Raw genomic sequence first — 18302 nt, forward strand, 5'->3', positions numbered from 1 at the left:
TCCACCTCTTCCCCCCTTTTCTTCCTAATGTAACACTAATGTCTCAACAAATGAAACTGACCTGTAGAAAAGGTAACTCAAAAAAAAGAGGCATCCCACATATTTTTGTAAACCAAGAAATCTTAAAAAAAATACATTAAAAAAGAAATAAAAAAAGAAAAGAAAATATGATACAAGCAAAACTTGCTATATTGTACATTTTGGGTGCTAATATCAGAGCATCACAGAGAACGTAAGAGATTCTACCTTAGTAGGCCCCTACAGATCTGGGATAAGGAGGGGTACCCACTTCAATGGGTGGTATTTCCAGGCAGGTTTGAAACGTGGCTCAACTGAAAGGGGTTTTGAGGCACTGTCAATCAGTGGAATGTTGGCGCCTGAAATATCCTAAGCAAACTGCTGTGTGCAGGGCTTTGCAACACCTGACAATCAGCTAATCATTGGGTCTTACGAAGCCCTATGAAAAGTGCTCTGCAAGACCCATGTGGGCAAAAGGGCCACCTGATGTAATCGTGATGTCAGTGGTCCTGCTCACTTTCCAAAGTTGGCCCGCAAGTGGTGGGAGAGAGAACACTGAGGAACAATAATAATAAATTTTATTTATACCCTGCCCCCCCCCAGCCAAAACCAGGCTCAGAGTGGCTAACATCAAATATATGACATATTACCATAAAATCAAGCAATCAATTAAAATACACCCTACATCCTAAAATCAAGTCAGAATCAAAGTAAAATCCAATCAGATGGCAGCCTGCAAAGTAGGGATGGGGACCTTAAATGCTCACCAGGAAGAGCCCACTCCTGCCCTCTAGGTAATTAGTTCCATTATCGAACTGCTCTCATTGTAATATTGTCATGTTTACATTAGGCGGTCTCATAATACAGTATTTGTATCTGACAAAGGAACTCCTCCAGCATTGGAGCTCTGGGCACTGGCTGGAAGCTGTCTATTTGGCATTTTACTACAAAAGCCGAAGAAAGTTAAGAACACAGGAATAAAAATGAGACCGTGAACAGCCCCAAACAAGATCACCAGAAACATGATCTTAAAAAAGGTTCTGAAGATGTAAGAGGATGCCATGGAGAGTACAATAACTCCCAAGATAGTGGAAATAGCTCCCTGCGTAACAGGGTAGCCAAGGTGGTACAAAGCATCCACAGCCTTGTCATTCACTTTGTGTTTCTCACTGGCAACAAAAGCATAGGAAATATGGGCTGAGAAGTCTACTGAAAACCCTATGCAAATTACAAGGTTGATCATGGATATGGAATCAAGATTCACATTCCAGAAGGACATGAAACCAGCTACACCGACAATAACAGAGGCAATAGCAAAGGTTACCCACAAAGAACAAAGAGGATTGGGAATGAGTAGTAAGGAAATGAGTAGCATGGCTCCAGCAGCAATCACAACATTTTGAACTGTGTTCTGAACGATCACAAGATATTGATCAAAGTAAATAAAAGCTGGATGATAAACCATTAATGGTACCTTGCAGTCCTTAGCAAGGCCTCTCAGCTCATTTAAAAGACTCCTCTCATCCACTGCAGTAGTAACATTGACTGTCTGTATGAAAAAACGTGTCGCTATTATTTCTGTACCACTAACATAAACATCCCACTTGAAGTCTGGATTAATCCCAAAAAGGGTGGCTAAATTGTCAATGAAAAGCCTACGGTCATCTATATTGAAAGACATACGTTTAGCGACATCTTGGTAAGTTCTCAACCAGGACACTGATAAATTCTTGTTGATGTAGGATGAGCTTTCTAGTGCATTCATACAGTTTTCAACATCTGCACGGACAGATGAATCCCAATAAGCTTTGCTTTCAGTAACAACCACCATAACCCTTGGGCCATATTCTGAAAAATATTCCTTTTCCCATTCATAATACTGGATGACATAAGAATTGTCACTAGCTAGATTTCGAAGATCTATACCTTCTTGGACTTGAGTGCAGCCAAAAATACTACTACCCAAGTACATGAGATAAAGGACTACCACAAGCACCTTGGTCCAGCTGTGCATAAGGAAGGGACCGTAATACTTTCTAAAGAATCCATTCATGGGGTGTTCAGTCTCTGCTCCAGTGGACTTATCAAAAGACCCTCCTACACAGCACATGTTATATGTGCAGCCCTGAGAATCCTGAGGCTCATTGTTCACTTTCATGAATGTGAGCCAGTGTCTGTTGCTTTCTTCTCGTCTCCCATTTAAAGCAAGAATGGCCCCAAGAAATGTCAGGCTATATAAGTAGCAGAACACAAAGGCTGTTCCTGTGTAGATGCAAAATGCCTGAACAGACTGGAATGATGTTGCAATTCCAATGTAGAAGGCTAAAACGTCTGTGAGGGTCGTGATGGTAATGGACACAGCTGCTTCTCTGTAGGTGTCAGCCATTCGATCTCTGACACTGTCTTTCACTTTAGTCTTCTGCCAGCAAGACACCAGGATGAACATGTCATCAACACCAACCCCTGAAGAATGGCAAATATATAACATATTAGTTCCTATATGTCATGCGAGAAGAGAAATACAGTGATATCTTGAAACTCAAATGGCTTGGCTCCCGAAAAAAAAAGGCTCCTTAACGTCGCAAACCTGTAGATATGTAAGAGAATTTTCACCCATCATCATACTTAAATGTATTAATGAAAAGCCCAATGGAGAAGTCAGGAGGAATATGTACATTTGCTCACTTACCAAGGATAAGAAATGGCGAATTTGCAACTGTGACAACAAACGGCACCCCACAAAAGAGCAGCAATCCAAAGCTGCTGACGACAGATAAGCCTGCTGACAACACTCCAAAAGCTGCAACCCACACTTTTGTCCGTACACAGTCCAGCCTGGAAAACAGATTAAGAAGATTCTAATTTGATTCAGAGTATCATGGTACATGTACTAATCCTCCCTCCCACTGAACCAAGCTAAACCCGTTAGCACCAAATGGATCGGCTATGCATGCACTGAAGCTGTGTGAAGCTTTGTTTTGAAGCTCTAGTTGCACAAAATATCTTTAAAAAGGATGCAAGCTTTTAAGCTCCCCAGAATGCTTCATCAGCTAGACAGTAAACAAACCAAGGAGGGGGGAGAACAAAGTTGGCTGTTGGTAAGGCCATTGAGTCTGCATTCTTAAGATGGAATGTGGGAAAGATGGCCGACATTCAGATGAAGCTTGGTAGAACTACTACCTCCTCCTAATACCTAATAATAATAATACTCTGGGCGGCTTCCAACAGAAGGTTAAAAATACATTAAAACATCAATCATTAAAAACCTCCCTAAACAGGGCTGATTTCAGATGGCTTCTAAATGTCATATAGTTGTTTATTTCTTTGACATGTGATGGGAGGGCGCTCCACAGGGTGGGTGCTACTACCGAGAAGGCCCTCTGCCTGGTTCCCTGTAACTTCACTTCTCACAGTGAGGATACCGCCAGAAGGCCCTCGGCGCTGGATCTCAGTGTCCGGACAGAGCAATGGGGGTGGAGACGCTCCTTCAGGTATCCAGGACCAAGGCCGTTTAGGGCTTTAAAGATCAGCACCAACACTTTGAATTGTGCTCAGAAATGTACTGGGGCCAATGTAGGTCTTTCAAGACCAGTGTTATGTGGTGTCCACTCCCGGTCACCGGTCTAGCTGCCACATTCTGGATTAGTTGGGAGTTTCTGGGTCACCTTCAAAGGTAGCCCCACGTAGAATGCGTTGCAGTAGTCCAAGCGGGAGAGAACTAGAGCATGCACCACTTTGGCAAGACAGTCTGCAGGCAGGTAGGGTATCAGCCTGCGTACCAGATGTAGCTGGTAGACAGCTGTCCTGAATTGACCTGCACCTCCATGCACAGCTGTGAGTCCAAAATGACTCCCAGGCTGTGCACCTGCTCCTTCACAGACACAGTTGCCCCATTCAAGACCAAGGAGTCCCCCATACACTCTCACAAAATGAAAAGATAAAAAGGATTTCCCTTTCCTCAGCAATTACCTTGAGCATGAGATAATTGAGAAGGTTATTGTTAAGGTATACGTGATGGAAAACAAAGGGACCACTTCCTTAGTATTTTTTTCAAACTCTTCTTGTCTGGACAATGAAGTAAAATAAGCCACCTGCCATAGGGAGCGGGGGGGGGGGAGAAGAGAAGGTCACATGTTAAATATTTTCTCTCTCTTAATATATAAATCTAAATGCTCACAAGAGTATAAAGATAGGGTGCAATTAGCAGAATATAAGTGGGACCTGAAATAAATCAGTGGGACCTGAATTAACTTTCAACCTGGTATTCCCCACCTCTCTGTTAAAAGTTTATTGGAGCAGGAAGAGGAAAAAAGAATTCTGTGGGAAGCAGCGTGGAGCTGAACAATTGTCTCTTTATTTTCCCCTTTATCTGGGGGTGGGCAGGGCAGGGAACAGAAGCCGTTAGTCTTCCTGTTAGGCCTGCCAGTAAAACTAACCAAATGTTGAGGATTGTGAGGGAGAAATCCCATTTCTGCTGAAAGATACATCTTCCATATATTGTTTAAATGTGCATATTATAACCCACCTGATATTTATAGTAAAAAAATTGTCCAAAGGAGGCAGGATAGTTAACTTTAAAACAAAGATAGCCTTTCAATAAAATGTCAGGCATTGATGTCTGGTTGGATGCTACAGCAGAAGGCGTAAGTTCAAAGCAATGAGTTCTGTTTAATAGGGTGAGAGGGAAAACGCATGCTAATTAATGAAAAGCTGCAACAGACTAACCCAAATGGAATAAAACTTACCTGTCTGGAGCAGTTTCTTTGCTTCCCTTCTGGATGCAAAGAGGCATATTAATAGCCTTACACTGAACAGTGTTACTGGCTCCAGTAGTCAAACCACTTAATTTAAAAATATTTTTTAAGGGAGATAAAGGTAAAAAAAAGAGAGAGAGAGAGACAAAAAGAAAGGGAGTAACTATTCAGGCCTGGGTAGCACAGAGAAGCAGAACTAGTTGCACTAATAACAACCCCAGCTGAGAAAACAGATACAGTACAAATTTTGCTTGGGCTTGTTAGCTAACCCTCAGTTTTAGTACACAGCGAGGTTCTGCTTTCTGTTCTACAAAGGCTAAGTGAGCAAGTCTTTTTTTGTTTTCACTTTCGCAAAGAAGGGGGAGGGGTCCCTATGGGTGAGGAGCTGTGGGTCGGATGATATGCATTTCGAACAAATCAGCCCATCACACTGACATAATCTGGAGGTGTTGCTAGAGGTTAATTCAGGGCCCCAAGCTTTTTGCAGTGGGGCCCAAATTCATTCCCCTTGTTCCCCCTATTTAAACATATTTTGAAAGCTTTATTTATAGCGCAGTTGGAAGTCCTGCAACGAACATTATTCTCAAGACCCTAGTCAACCACCATCAGGTCAGATCCTGATTCTCCCCATCCTATGGTCCAACTTTGACAGGTGGGTAGAGGAAATTGACAGATGGGTGGTCCTGTCAAAGTGGACCAATGGCAGTAGGGGAAGATGGTGCCCAAGTAGAATTGAAGTCCCAATGCATCAGCTGATGGGTGGTCCTTTCTGCTGGGATCAGTGGTATGTGCAGCTGATCTAGCCCTATCTCTGCCTGCCCTGTGCCTGACATCACATGTGACATCAGATGTAGGGCATGTGGGCATAGTTTGGGTAAAATGGCCTTATGGGCCAGATGGTGAAGCTTGACAGGCCAAATATGGCCCATGGGCTCAAGGTGTTCTGCCCCTGATTTACATCCAAGCATGTCCAAGCAGTGCACAAGTAGTAATTTAGGAAACAGCATAAAAGGATATAAAGCATTTTTAAAACCTAGAGATTGACACAGGTAAAGGTAAAGGTACCCCTGCCCGTGAGGGTCTAGGGTTGTGTGCCCATCTCACTTAAGAGCCGGGGGGCAGCGCTGTCCGGAGACACTTCCGGGTCATGTGGCCAGCGTGACGAAGCTGCTCTGGCGAGCCAGCACCAGCGCAGCACATGGAAACGCCGTTTACCTTCATGCTATAAAGCGGTACCTATTTATCTACTTGCACTTGGGGGTGCTTTCGAACTGCTAGGTGGGCAGGAGCTGGGACCGAAGACGGGAGCTCACCCCGCCGCGGGGATTCGAACCGCTGACCATGTGATTGGTAAGCCCTAGGCACTGAGGTTTTACCCACAGCACCACCCAGTCCAAGGCATAGTAATAATGTGCATCATTTTGAAATCATTCTTGCATTGCCAAAGATGCTGTTTTCTAATTCCTGTGGTGAAGCACATTGTTTACTTACTAAAATTAAATGCTTGGCCTCCACTGAATGCCTCCACTTGCTGATGCAGGTGGGTTAGGCATGGGGAACCTCTGACCCTAGTGGTTTCACTTCAGATCCTGTTCGCTCCAGTAAGCATGGCAGCATGCATCAGGCAGACACAGAGAGTCATATCGGTCACATTCAGGCTCCATCGTGCCAGGAGACGCTTACCTGGATGGTTGCGAGGTTCAAGGATTTCAGCACGCCCGGGATGCGCTCCAGAAACGTCCGGAGCCAGAGCGCGCTGTCGTTTCTGCGAGAAGCCTCATCCTCCTGCAAGTAGTAGAAGAGGCGCAGCGCTTTGGCCGCCCGGACGGGGCGCGCCTGCCCATCCCCGGGGCCCAAGTCGAGGCCTCCCAGAAAGGGGGGCAGGAAAAGGGGGTTGGCAGTGAGCGGAGGGACGTAGAGCGGGAAAGTGAGGTCGGGCAGCAGCGCCTGTATCCCGGCCGGGTCGCCTTGCACCAGGCTGAGCAGCGGGTTGGCGCTGCTGCAGTTGTGGCCGGGGCTGCTCCGCGCGCAGAGCTGGGCGAAGGGGAGCGCGGCGCCGTCGGGGCTGCGGAGCCCCCGCACCGCCTGGTCCAGCGCCAGCAGCTCGGCGAAGGCCTCCCGGGTGAGGAGCGAGCCTCCGCCGCGGGCCACGGCCAGGAGGGAGGCGAAGGAGCCCTCGGTGCTCAGCCTCTCGGCGGAGAAGCGCCGCGCGTCGTCGGTGGGGAAGTGCGCCTGCACGAAGCGCCGCTCGCCCTTGGCGGGGCCCCCGAGCGGCGTGAACTGGCCCTCGATGTCGTTGTCCTCCAGGCTGCTCAGGAACGCGAAGCCGGCGCCCAGCCCGCCCGTCAGCGCCAGAGGCACGAGCAGGAAGGGCCACGGGTGCGCGCCCACCTGGGCGCCCAGGGCCCGCAGCGCGCGCGACAGGGGCCTCTCCACGCAGTCCGTGTGGCAGTCGAGGGGCGCCATCGCCTTTTCTCTTTCTCCTCCTCCCAGCGGCGAAGAGAGTTAAGAGAGTTCAGACCGTTATCCTAGTAAGCCAGGCGTAGGGCAGCCCGGCCCCACTTAGCACGAGTTTCTGAAACATGTCGAAAAGGGGGAACTGAGCGGGAAAAGATGGTAAAAATGGCCGCTGGGCGGAGGTTCGCCCTTCGGGAAACGCCCATCCGCTAACCGCCTCAGAAGTCGGTTGGGGGGAGGGAGCGAGGCGATGCTGAGGGAAACTCCGTTCAGTGAAGACATCAGTTTCTTGGCTGCAATGTGACCGCTATGTCTGAGGGAAACTCCCGAGAAAATCCAGAACGAGAGGGCGCAGTGCCTTTTTAAGCCAAGATGCAATGAAAGTGATATTTTAACCAGTAGCCCGTTTAACTGGGAATTTCCTTCTTCTCGACCGTCTTTTTTCCGCAAGGGTGGGCGACCCGCGGCTCCCCACTTCTGTTTACTGTACACTCACCGCATTTCCAGTGCAGTTTTTAATTCATGTTCCCATGACATGTTACCGTATGTATTTTGTACTCCATTATAAAATACTGCTGACTGGAGTCCTTAAGCCACTCCTAATTTATCTCTCTCCTGCCATCAACACCCTCAAACAGAAACAAATCTGACAGTAATGAAGCTGTCCTGATGAGAACAGTCTAAGGAAGAAAGAGGCATAAAACACACTTTGGGGACGGACAACTTACCGTAATTGCACTCTGAGGCACGAATGTGAACACACCCCAAGTATAAAAAAAATGTATTTTACTTTCAGTTTTGCTTCTTATGCACATGACCTGATCGTTAAGGAACTTGCTTGCTGCCGCATCTGCTGTTTTGATAGTATTTAGCTCCTGGTGATAAAAAATAATATCGATGGGTGTGCCACGTATAAATATATATATATATTTTAAAAGCTTGCTGAAGACCAGCTAGGATCCAGAAGAGCAAAAAGGCACTGTTCTTTAAAGCTAGCACTAAGAAGATTTCACAGAAGTTGAATGAAGCAGTTTTGGAATAAACTGGTGAGAAATTGCAGATTCACAAGAGTTCATGAATCTAGAAATTATTATAATTATGTGATTGCCAAGCAAGTTCTTCTAAATGCCACGGTGAAAGGCTTTAGATTTTTTTATTGTACAGAATGATGCTTGTGCCGGATTTCAGATACCACAAGAATATAAATAGATTTCCTGCTCCTATGACATACTAGTAGATATACTTAGGATGTGACATAGGCTCTGAACATACCAGATTTTTAATGTGCATGTGGCTTGCACAGCTCTGACTTTTAATTGCACTCTTTCGCAATGTTTTCCATCCACAGCTGTGGATGCGCTGCTGTTCTTTCCCACCCCCCAAAAAATTCCAGAAACCTGTGGTCCATTGTGGGCATGCCTGCAGGTGTTTGTTTCCCTGTGCTTGCAGTCACTTTATATATATATTTATGTATATGCACGTTTTCCAAAATATCAGACATGTATTTTTTCCCTCCTTACTGTACTATCCACAGGTCAGTAAAATCTATTTACTCTTAACCGTATATCATTTATGAACAGGTTAAAAAACACTGGTTCCAATACAGATTCTTGGGGGACCTTTCTTAGTACATGACTCTCTGGACCAGCCACAATATCTCAACCTATTTATCTCACAGCATTTTTGTGAGGATAAAATGGAGAAGAGGGGGCCATGTATGCCACACTGAGCTCCTAGGAAGAAAGGTGAGATATAAATTTAGGAATGAGTAAATCCCTCCATTGTGAGAATTGTCCATTTATTCCTTCTCTGTGCTTCCAGCTACTGATGCACAACTACTAAAATTGCTCCGGAGCCTTGGGTGAGGGACTTTGTCAAAGGCTTTTTAAATATCCCAAGTGTACAGTGCTTACTAGATAACCCTGAGGGATAGCTCAGTTGGTAGAGCATGAGGTTGTGGGTTGTAGGTTCAAGCCCCACATTGGATGAAAGATTCCTGCATTGCAAGGGGTTTGGACTAGATCAGGCATGTCCAACAGGTAGATCGTGATCTCCTGTTAGATCACTGGACGTCTGTGGTAGAGACTGGCTCCCCCTAAAGCTCACCAACTTTGACCTGAACCGCAAGAAAACAGGGCTTTCCTCCTCCCTAAAAAAAGCTGAACAACTTTGACCTGAACCCTCCAAAAAGGGGGTAGATCACAAAAAGTTGTTTACTTTTTGAGTAGATCGCAGTCTCTTGGGAGTTGGCCACCTCTGGACTAGATGATCCTACTGATCCCTTCCAACTCTATGATCCAAGCTTCAAGCAAGCCACATGCACAAGCTTATTGACACTCCCAAGGAACTGTGAAAGATTAATGAGACATAACTTACTTTTGCAGAAACTATGTTGATCCTGCTTTGGAAGATTTGAGTTTGCATATTTTTTATTAACTTTAATAATGCTTTCCACCCAACAATTTACCTAGAACAAACGTTAAACTAACAGGCCTACAATTTCCTGGATTCCCTCTGGATCCATTGTTTAAATTGTGTGCTACATTGGTCACTTTCAAGTTCTTAGGAATGGAGGCCAATCTTAGGAACTTGTTACATATTTTTTGTTAGGTCAGCAGTTTCACGTGTGAGTTCTTTAAGAACTGTCACTGTTGGGCTAAAGTTGGGAACCCCCATTCACATCTCCTGGTCATGAAGTTCATGGGGTAACCTTGGGCCAGTCAGTTTGTCAGCCTAACCTACATCAGAGGGTAGGCTGGAAAGATAAAACAGCAATGTGGTGGAAATAACCATGCACACCACAATGAGGAAATGTAGGTGTTGTTTTGGGAAAAAAATGCCCTCAAAGGTATAAAAGTAAAAAGCAAGGGAAACTAGTCCTATACCAAAATTAAATGGTATCAATAGGGTTCATGTGGAGGACAGCAAGGCTCACTTTAGATTCCCACCCTTGAGCAATGCCTACAAGTAATTACAGTGGAACCTTGGTTCTTGAACTCAACCCGTTCTTGAAGTCCATTTGACTTCTAAAATGTTCGCAAACCAAGGTAAAGCTTTTGATTGGCTGATTGGCCCCGGAAACAATGCGGACAGCTGAAATGGACATTTGGCTTCCAAAAAATGTTCACAAGCCAGAACACTTACTTCTGGGTTTGCGGCGTTCAAGAGCCAAGCTGTTCGGCAACCAAGGTACCACTGTAATCCTTGCATGGACATTGGAGTGGGAGTCAATGATAAGGGGTGTGGTTTTGCTCTGCTCCACGTATTAGCTCTATGAAAGTCATGCAATTTTCTGATGAGGGCTACAGTCTGCAGTGGGGTAGCCAACATAGTGCCCTCCATGTGCTGCACTTCAACTCCCATCAGCCTCCAATTCCCATCACCCCCAGCCAGCATAGCCACTGGTAAGGGATGATGGGAACTGTAGTCCAACAAACGTTGTGACTGCACTATGTTGGCTGCCCTTGGTCTCCAGAATGTGTGAAATGTCAGTGGATGAAATATTGCTTCATATGAGCTATGGAGACAAAGATGTTCTCACTCGTATTTCGCTTTGTATCATACAGTGGAAGAAAGATTCGGAGAATATCATAGGCATCAGTGCAGTTCTGGCTGATTTATAAGCGTTGCTGTGCAATGGATTCTGGCGATCAGGAGCCCTTCACCGTCACAAGCATGTACAAATACTTGGAACAATGTTTGCTGGGACTGGGACAGATTCGTCTGCAAGTCCAACATGGTTGCTATGGGGGACAGCTATGGTTCAGTGGCAGAACGTGTATGTTGCATGCAGAACGTCCCGGGTTCAATCCCCAGCTGGGAGAAAACAGTGTCTGAAATTTTGGGAAGCCGCTGTCAATCAAGGTAGACAATACTGAGACAGTATTGTCTGACTCAATTGTCTGACTCAGTAAAAGGCAGCTCCCTATGTTCCTATGACCAATGTTTTTCATACGTACATTCAATGGTTTTACTTATAATTACAGCATTATATATTTATTTATACCCCACCTTTTTTCCTGATGGGACTCAAGGTGGCTTACATGTAAAAAGGAAACACTAAAGAAAACAATTAAACATTGTTAGAAGTAAAACTACACACATATATAAAATCTATTAAAACCACACAAATAATTACAATAAAAACAGCATGGCACCAGCCCTCTCATTAAAAGCAGGCAGTTCCCAAAAGCCTTTTGGAACAAAAGCTTTCACCTGGCAGAAGGACAACAAGGAGGGAGCCAGTCTAACATCTCTAGGGAAGGTGTTCCAAAGTCTGGGAACAGTCACCGAGAAGACCCTCTCCCTACCAAGTGTGCCCGGGAAGGTGGCAGGACTGAGAGAAGAGCCTCTCCCAAAGATGTCAACATCCAGGCAGGTTTGTATGAGGGAATACGGTCTTTCAGATAGCTTGGACTAAAGCTGTGTAGGGCTTTAAAAGTCATAACCAGTACTTTGAATTGTGCAAAGAAGTCATGTGCTCTCCGGTCTACGATCTGGCTGCAGCTTTTCAAGCCAGTTGAAGTTTCTGAGCACTTTTCAAAGACGCCCCACATAAAGTGAGTTACGGCTTTTTCATTTAAATCCATCCACTGGACCTGTATCAACTACAGTATCCGAATCTGAAGAAATCTGAGAGGTTTTGTCAACAAAGTATTGAGCAAATTGTACAGAGTGGTCACATGGACCAGAGTATAAAAGACCCTGGACCACTTGAAACAGCTCTGCTGGATGGCTCGTTGCTGATGTAATGGAGGCAGAGAAAAAAGATTTAATGGAGGTTTGTCAGCGATGCATGAGCTTCTCGTTAAGGAACCCTACCAAACTTACAATGAACTTCATAGTTCCACAGAATATGAATTGAAAACCATTTCAAAAGCTACTTGCGTGACTAGCACAACTGTATTCTAGGTCAAGGGTCAGCAACCTTTTCCAGCTATGGGCTGGTCCACCGTCTCTCAGACCATGTGGTGGGCAGGACTATATTTTGAAAAAAACAACCAAAAACAAAAACAAATTCCTATGCCCCACAAATAACCCAGAGGTGCATTTTAAATAAAAGCACACATTCTACTCATTTAAAAACATACTGATTCCTGAATCGTCCGTGGCCGGATTGAGAAGGCAATTGGGCCGCATCTGGCCCACGAGCCTTATGTTGCCTACCCCTGTTCTAGGTGGTATTTACAACTGCGTATGCCAAACTATTGTAAAAGGAGTGAGGGAAATGGACTGTGATTTTCCAGTGGCAAAATAAAACAGTTTGAGTATTACAAAAATACAATATATTTGAACAGAAGCAGCATCTTAAAACAAATGGCTGTAACAAATTTGTAAAATTTGCATTTATAATGCTGACCTCTGCTGATTCCCCACCCCCCCAAAAACATTTGTCATCAACGTCACCAGCCAGATTAACAGACTGATCCTAAAGATAGTGTAAGTTGTAGCTGAACTGGTGCACAGGGCAACACACTGCAATATAGCTGTCAAGTTACTCAGAAGCCTTGTTCCATCTTGAGATGAAGCACAAAACTGAACTTTGTTTTCCTGTTCAGTCTAGTCTTTTTCCACAGTGCCATCTAGTGACACTTGTGTTCAAACAGCTAACTCCTTGCCCTCCCTGAAGTTAGCACAGAAAAGTAAACACAATAAATAAATAAACTGAATTATTTTAATAGTATACATTACAATTTTTGATGAAGGTCTGGAGAGATCACCTCAGCTTTCAACTTCATTATGTCCTGTTGACAGTCAGCCCTGTTTCACATGAGAATTGCCCCTCAGTGCTTTTAAGGATTGAATCCACGGCACCGATTTCAGATCTTCTCTTTTGACAAACCTCACATCAACGATTCTGTTTCCTTTACCGATGATGATGAAGTCTGAACTGGGGCGCACTCCAGAATACAATCTCTCCCATTTAAAAATGGTTTACACAAATACAATGAGAGCCCAGATCGTATGAGATTTGGGCCTGGACTTAATTTGCCTCATACAGGGACCCACACTGCAACCAGCTAGACTTCTCCCCACACTGCACCCCTTATCTAGGTGCCTGCCATGGCTCTGAACCCAAGGCACAGCTGGGACACCAACACAAAAGAGGAGAAGCAAAGTGCTGTAAAGGCAACCGTCACAGCATGTTGTTAAGCTCCTTACAGGCCCCCAAACCATCTTTATCCCATTCTACTCTTATCTGGGGCGCATCATTGCTATGGTGTCTGAACCATGCCATCATAAACAGGCAGGTAGTGTTTTTGGAGTCTGCAGATGAACCCAAATAGTTGATTTTAAGGAATAATATCCCCAAAAAAGAATGTTAAAAACACAGGAATAAAAACGAGACCGTGAACGAGTCCCAACACGATAACCAGAAACATTATCTTAAAAAAAGTTCTAAAGATGTAAGTGGATGACATGGACAGCACCAGGATACCCGCAACGGTGGAAACAGCACCCTGTAGGACAGGGTAACCAAGGCGGTAGAGAGATTCCACTGCCTTGTCGTTCACTCTGGGTTCCTCACTGGCAATGAAGGCATAGGAAATATGGGCTGAGAAGTCTACTGAAAACCCTATGCAGATAACAAGGCTGATCATGGATATGGAGTCAAGGCTCACATTCCAAAAGGCCATGAAACCAGACACACCAACAATAACAGAGGTAATAGCAAAGGTTACCCACAGGGAGCAAAGAGGATTGGGGATGAGCAGCAAGGAAGTAATTAACATGGCACCAGCAGCGCTCAAAACACTATGAATGGTGTTCTTAATTATTACATTGTATTGATCAAAGTATATAAAAGCTGGATGATAAACCATCAGTGATAACTTACAGTCCTCTGCAAGCTGTCTGAACTGGTTTAAAAGTTCCTTCTTCTTCTCTACATTGGTAATATTGATGGTCTGTACGAAAAATCGTGACACTGGAATTTCCATAGCACTAACATTAACATCCCACTCAGATTCTGGATGTACTCTAAACAGGGCTGATAAATTGCCAATAAATGAACTTCGGTCATTTAAATTTGAAGAAATGCCTTTTGCAACAGTTTCGTAAGTTCTCAACCATGACTCTGAAAGATCCTTGTCCACATAGGGTAGATTTTCCATTGATTGCATGCAGTTCTCAAGATCTGCACGGACAGATGAATTCCAATACGGTATGCTTTCCTTAACGATAACCATGACCCTGGGGCCATACTCAGAAAAATATTTTTCTTCCAGGTCATAATACGGAATGACATAAGAACGATCTACAGCTAGATTTCGGACATTTATTCCTTCTTTAAGTTGGCCGCACCCATAACTACTACTTACCAGGTATGCCAGATACAGGACTGTCACAAACAACTTGGTCCAGGTGTGCATCAGGAAGGGGCCATAGTAATTTTTAAAGAAGCCATTCATGGGATGCTCAATCTCTGCTCCAGTGGACTCATCAATAAACCCTCCTATACAGCACCTGTTATACATAGGGCTCTTCGAATCTTGAGGCTTATCCATTACTTTTTGGAACGTTAGCCAATGCCTGTTGCTTTCTTCTCTTCGGCCATTAAGAGCAATAATTGCCCCAAGGAAAGTCAGGTTGTAGATGTAGCAGAACACAAAGGCTGTACCTGTATACAAGCAAAATGACCGAATGGACATGAAGGAACTTTCAATTCCAATGTAGAAGGCTAAAACGTCGGTAAGTGTTGTGATGGTAACAGAGATAGCTGCATCTGCGTAGGTGTCAGCCATCCGATCTTTGACACTCTTCTTCACTTGAGTCTTCTGCCAGCAGGACACCAGGATGAACATGTCATCAACACCAACCCCTGAAGAACAGGAACTATTGATCATGCCAGTTGCAAACATGCCACAGGAGAAACATGTGAATATATAGATATATACAAGAGGAACACACCTAGTCATTTTTTATTTACAGATTAGTAAGTTATATTAATATTGCAATTCTATATATAAAACAGAGAGCCCTGTGATGCCTTAATAACAAAAGACTTCCGTTGGAGACAATGGCAAGCTTTCCCCCAGACTTCACTGTAGTTACGGACAGGATGCCATGAGCTAGACAGAGACATCCAGCCTGTGTTCTACCAGTTCCCCACGCTGGTGCACACAACTGGAACCTTACAGTGCAATACTATACCTCTCTACTCAAAAGTAAAGGTAAAGGGACCCCTGACCATTAGGTCTAGTCATGGCCGACTCTGGGGTTGTGGTGCTCATCTCGCTTTATTGGCCAAGGGAGCTGGTGTACAGCTTCTGGGTCATGTGGTCAGCATGACTAGGCCGCTTCTGGCGAACCAGAGCAGCGCACGGAAACGCCATTTACCTTCCCGCTGGAGTGGTACCTATTTGTCTACTTGCACTCTGACGGGCTTTTGAACTGCTAGGTTGGTAGGAGCAGGGACTGAACAACGGGAGCTCACCCCGTTGCGGGGATTCAAACTGCCAACCTTCTGATCGGCAAGTCCTAGGCTCCGTGGTTTAACCCACAGCTCCACCTACTCAAAAGTAAGTCTCACTAAATTCAATGCAGCTTACTCCCAAGAAAGTGGATATAGCTGATCATAGTGCAGATCATAGAATTGGAAGGGACCCTGAGGTTCATCTAGTTCAAGCCCCTGCAATGCAGGAATATGCAGCTGTTCCGTAGCCTAAGAAGATTAACCATGACAGAGCACCATAGAACAGAGCTTTCCAAACTGTGTGTCGCAACATGTTAGTGTGTTGGCTGCAGTGCGCCGTGCAAACGCTCCCAGTGCTCCTCCAGGGACTGGAAAAGGGGTTAGTTTAACCTACGGTTTGCTAGTCAAACTGAATTACTGTGTCACGAAATGACGCATGTCTAAAAAGTGTGTTACAAGTATGAAAAGTTTGGAAAGCTCTGCCATAGAGAAACTAGAATTCTTAGCACATTTCAGGAAAATAATAGATGGGTGAAAGTTCTCTTTCATATTTAGATATTCTCATCAAAAGCCCACTGGATAGAGCATGAGGAATGCATACATTTGCCCACTTACCAAGTATAAGAAAGGGTGAATTTGCAGCCGTGATAACAAATGGCATTCCACAAAACAGCAGTAATCCAAAGCTGCTGACGACAGATAATCCTGCTGACATCACCCCAAAAAATGAAACCCAAATTTTTGTCCGTACACAATCCATCCTGTAAAGCAGATAAAGAAGAACATATCTAGATTCAGAGTTTCAATGTGTATGTGCCAATTTACGCCCTTTGAGAAATGGAAACTGGTAGAGGTATCACTACTGGATTACCCAATAGGCAGACTAAGCATGTTTAGTGCACCAATGATCAAAAGCCACTCTAGGTAGTGATAACACCGTCTCTTCAGTCTATGTGTGGGCTTCGCTCTGTCTACACTGTAGAAACTTGACCATTAGACACCCAAAAAGCATGGAAAACAGATTTAAAAGCATCTAGTGGAATATGGCATTACATGGTACATGTGCCAATTTGCTCCCTCCTGCGTATTAAAGATTTGCCCATGTTGAAAAAGAGGGATGTTCCCTGCAGAGCCGTAGCTAGGTGATCTTGCGCCGTCCAGATTTCACCCCTTAGCCATGGACAAATTAGCTCTTCTTTCCGCCTCTCTCCAATGCCCCCTTCCACCCATTCAATTCACCCTTTATTTAAAACCATTTCTTATAAGGCAATAATCAATATTTATATTTATGGACACATTTCTAGCCTATTTTGCACCACCCCTAGCTACGGCCCTGGTTCCCTCCCTCTCCCAAGAATTATGGGGTGAGCAGTTACCTTGCACATGATACAATTGTAAAGACTATTGTTAAAAAATACGCGATAGTGGCCAATGGGATCACTTTGCCAGTAAGTTTTTCCAGTTCTTCTTTTTTTGATACTGAGGAAATATAGAATACCTGTCAGGTTAGGAGTGGGGAAAGAAGGAAGAACATAGAGTGTTAAATAATCTGTCTCTTAATTTATAGCTTAATGTTCTCAAGGGCTAAGAATAATCATAAAATGAATAGTTATTATTATTGCTCGTTCCTTCATAGTATTTTTTTTTAAGTGTGATTACTGATGAGCTCCAAAACATGGCAACTTAATTCCAAATTAAAGCGTGTTGCATGGTGATCTAAAATAATAATAAAAAATTCACTTGCCCAGTTTTCCCAAGATGAGTTTCATTTCCGAGGACCCTCCTACAAGTGTCAATTTAGGAGCGGCTCGAAGAAAGCCACTTACCCGGATGAATTTGAACTTTAAGGAGTCCAGCACGCCGGGGATGAGCTTCAGAAAGGCCTTCAGCCAGATCTTGCTGGCCTCGCACCTCGAAGACACGTCTTTCTGCAAGAAATAGATGAGGCGCATCGCTTTGGCCGCGCGCAAGGGGCGCGCCGGGCCGACTCCGGGAAGCAGCTTCTCCCCACCCAGGAAGGGGCCGAGGAAAACGCCGCCTTCGGCGATGGGGAAAGTCAGGGTAGGCAGCAGCGCCTCGATCCTGCCCGGGTCGCCTTGCACGGCGCTGAGCAGCGGGTTGGGGCTGCTGCACGTGGCGTTCCCAATGCGCGCGCAAAGGCTGTCGAAGGAGACGCCGCCGATGGCGATCCTCCGGAAAGCGGCGTCCAGGGCCAGCAGCTCGGCGAAGGCCTCCCGGGTGAGGAGCGAGTCCCCGTCGGCCACGGCGATGAAGGAGGCGAAGGAGCCCTCGGTGCTCAGCCTCTGCGGGGAGAAGCGCGCGGCGTCGTCCGTCGGGAAGTGCGCCAGGACGAAACGGCGCTCCGCCTTGGCGGGGCCTCCGATGGGCGTGTACATGCCTTCGAGGTCGCCGAGGTCGTTGCTGGGCAGGTACTTGAAGCCGGCGCCCAGCCCGCCCGTCAGCGCCAAGGGCACGAGCAGGAAGGGCCACGGGTGCGCGCCCACCAAGCCGCCCAAGTCCCGCAGCGCGCGCGACAGGGGCCGTTCCACGCAGTCCGTGTGCAAGCGGCGCAGTCCCCGGGCCGCCATCGCCTGCCTGCTTCTTTCCCCGCCGAGACAGCCGCTTGCGGCATCGGGGCCGCCTGCTCTGCGCGGTGG

At 45.6% G+C, this 18302-nt stretch overlaps 2 protein-coding genes and 1 long non-coding RNA gene across 7 annotated transcripts in view; 1 reads left to right on the forward strand and 2 right to left on the reverse strand.

The window, feature by feature from the left end:
- LOC309353394 overlaps positions 1-11159 on the forward strand; it is a 75137-nt gene extending 63978 nt beyond the window's left edge. The window contains exons 2-3 of the long non-coding RNA XR_014161792.1: positions 8810-8974; positions 10796-11159. This is a non-coding gene — a long non-coding RNA (uncharacterized lncRNA). The remainder of the gene's footprint in view (positions 1-8809; positions 8975-10795) is intronic.
- On the reverse strand, positions 103-7997 carry LOC309381115 (patched domain-containing protein 3-like). 3 transcript variants are annotated; one of them, XR_014173291.1, is made up of 5 exons: positions 6456-7984; positions 3988-4109; positions 2708-2853; positions 607-2481; positions 103-332 (listed from the first exon to the last, which is right to left on the reverse strand). XR_014173291.1 is itself a non-coding variant. In XM_081931619.1 (4 exons), the coding sequence occupies exons 1-4, from the start codon at positions 7236-7238 to the stop codon at positions 875-877; spliced, it is 2658 nt and encodes an 885-aa protein (XP_081787745.1). In that variant the 5' UTR covers positions 7239-7984; the 3' UTR covers positions 103-874. The 3 variants fall into 3 exon arrangements, 2 of the variants coding, with proteins under 2 accessions (XP_081787745.1, XP_081787746.1); XM_081931619.1 differs by having other exon boundaries at positions 103-2481; XM_081931620.1 differs by lacking the exons at positions 103-332; positions 3988-4109 and having other exon boundaries at positions 2325-2481; positions 6456-7997.
- A 1726-nt stretch (positions 11160-12885) lies between the features above and the next one.
- On the reverse strand, positions 12886-18302 carry LOC309381124 (patched domain-containing protein 3-like). 3 transcript variants are annotated; one of them, XM_081931652.1, is made up of 4 exons: positions 17472-18302; positions 17022-17143; positions 16261-16406; positions 12886-15051 (listed from the first exon to the last, which is right to left on the reverse strand). In XM_081931652.1, exons 1-4 carry the CDS (start codon positions 18231-18233, stop codon positions 13523-13525), a joined length of 2559 nt encoding a protein of 852 aa, XP_081787778.1. In that variant the 5' UTR covers positions 18234-18302; the 3' UTR covers positions 12886-13522. The 3 variants fall into 3 exon arrangements, 2 of the variants coding, with proteins under 2 accessions (XP_081787778.1, XP_081787779.1); XM_081931653.1 differs by lacking the exon at positions 17022-17143 and having other exon boundaries at positions 14903-15051; XR_014173298.1 differs by lacking the exon at positions 12886-15051 and having other exon boundaries at positions 16271-16406; positions 17022-17124.

Source organism: Podarcis melisellensis (genome assembly GCF_964234715.1).
Source record: "Podarcis melisellensis genome assembly, chromosome: 12".
In the NCBI taxonomy this organism is placed as follows: domain Eukaryota; kingdom Metazoa; phylum Chordata; class Lepidosauria; order Squamata; family Lacertidae; genus Podarcis; species Podarcis melisellensis.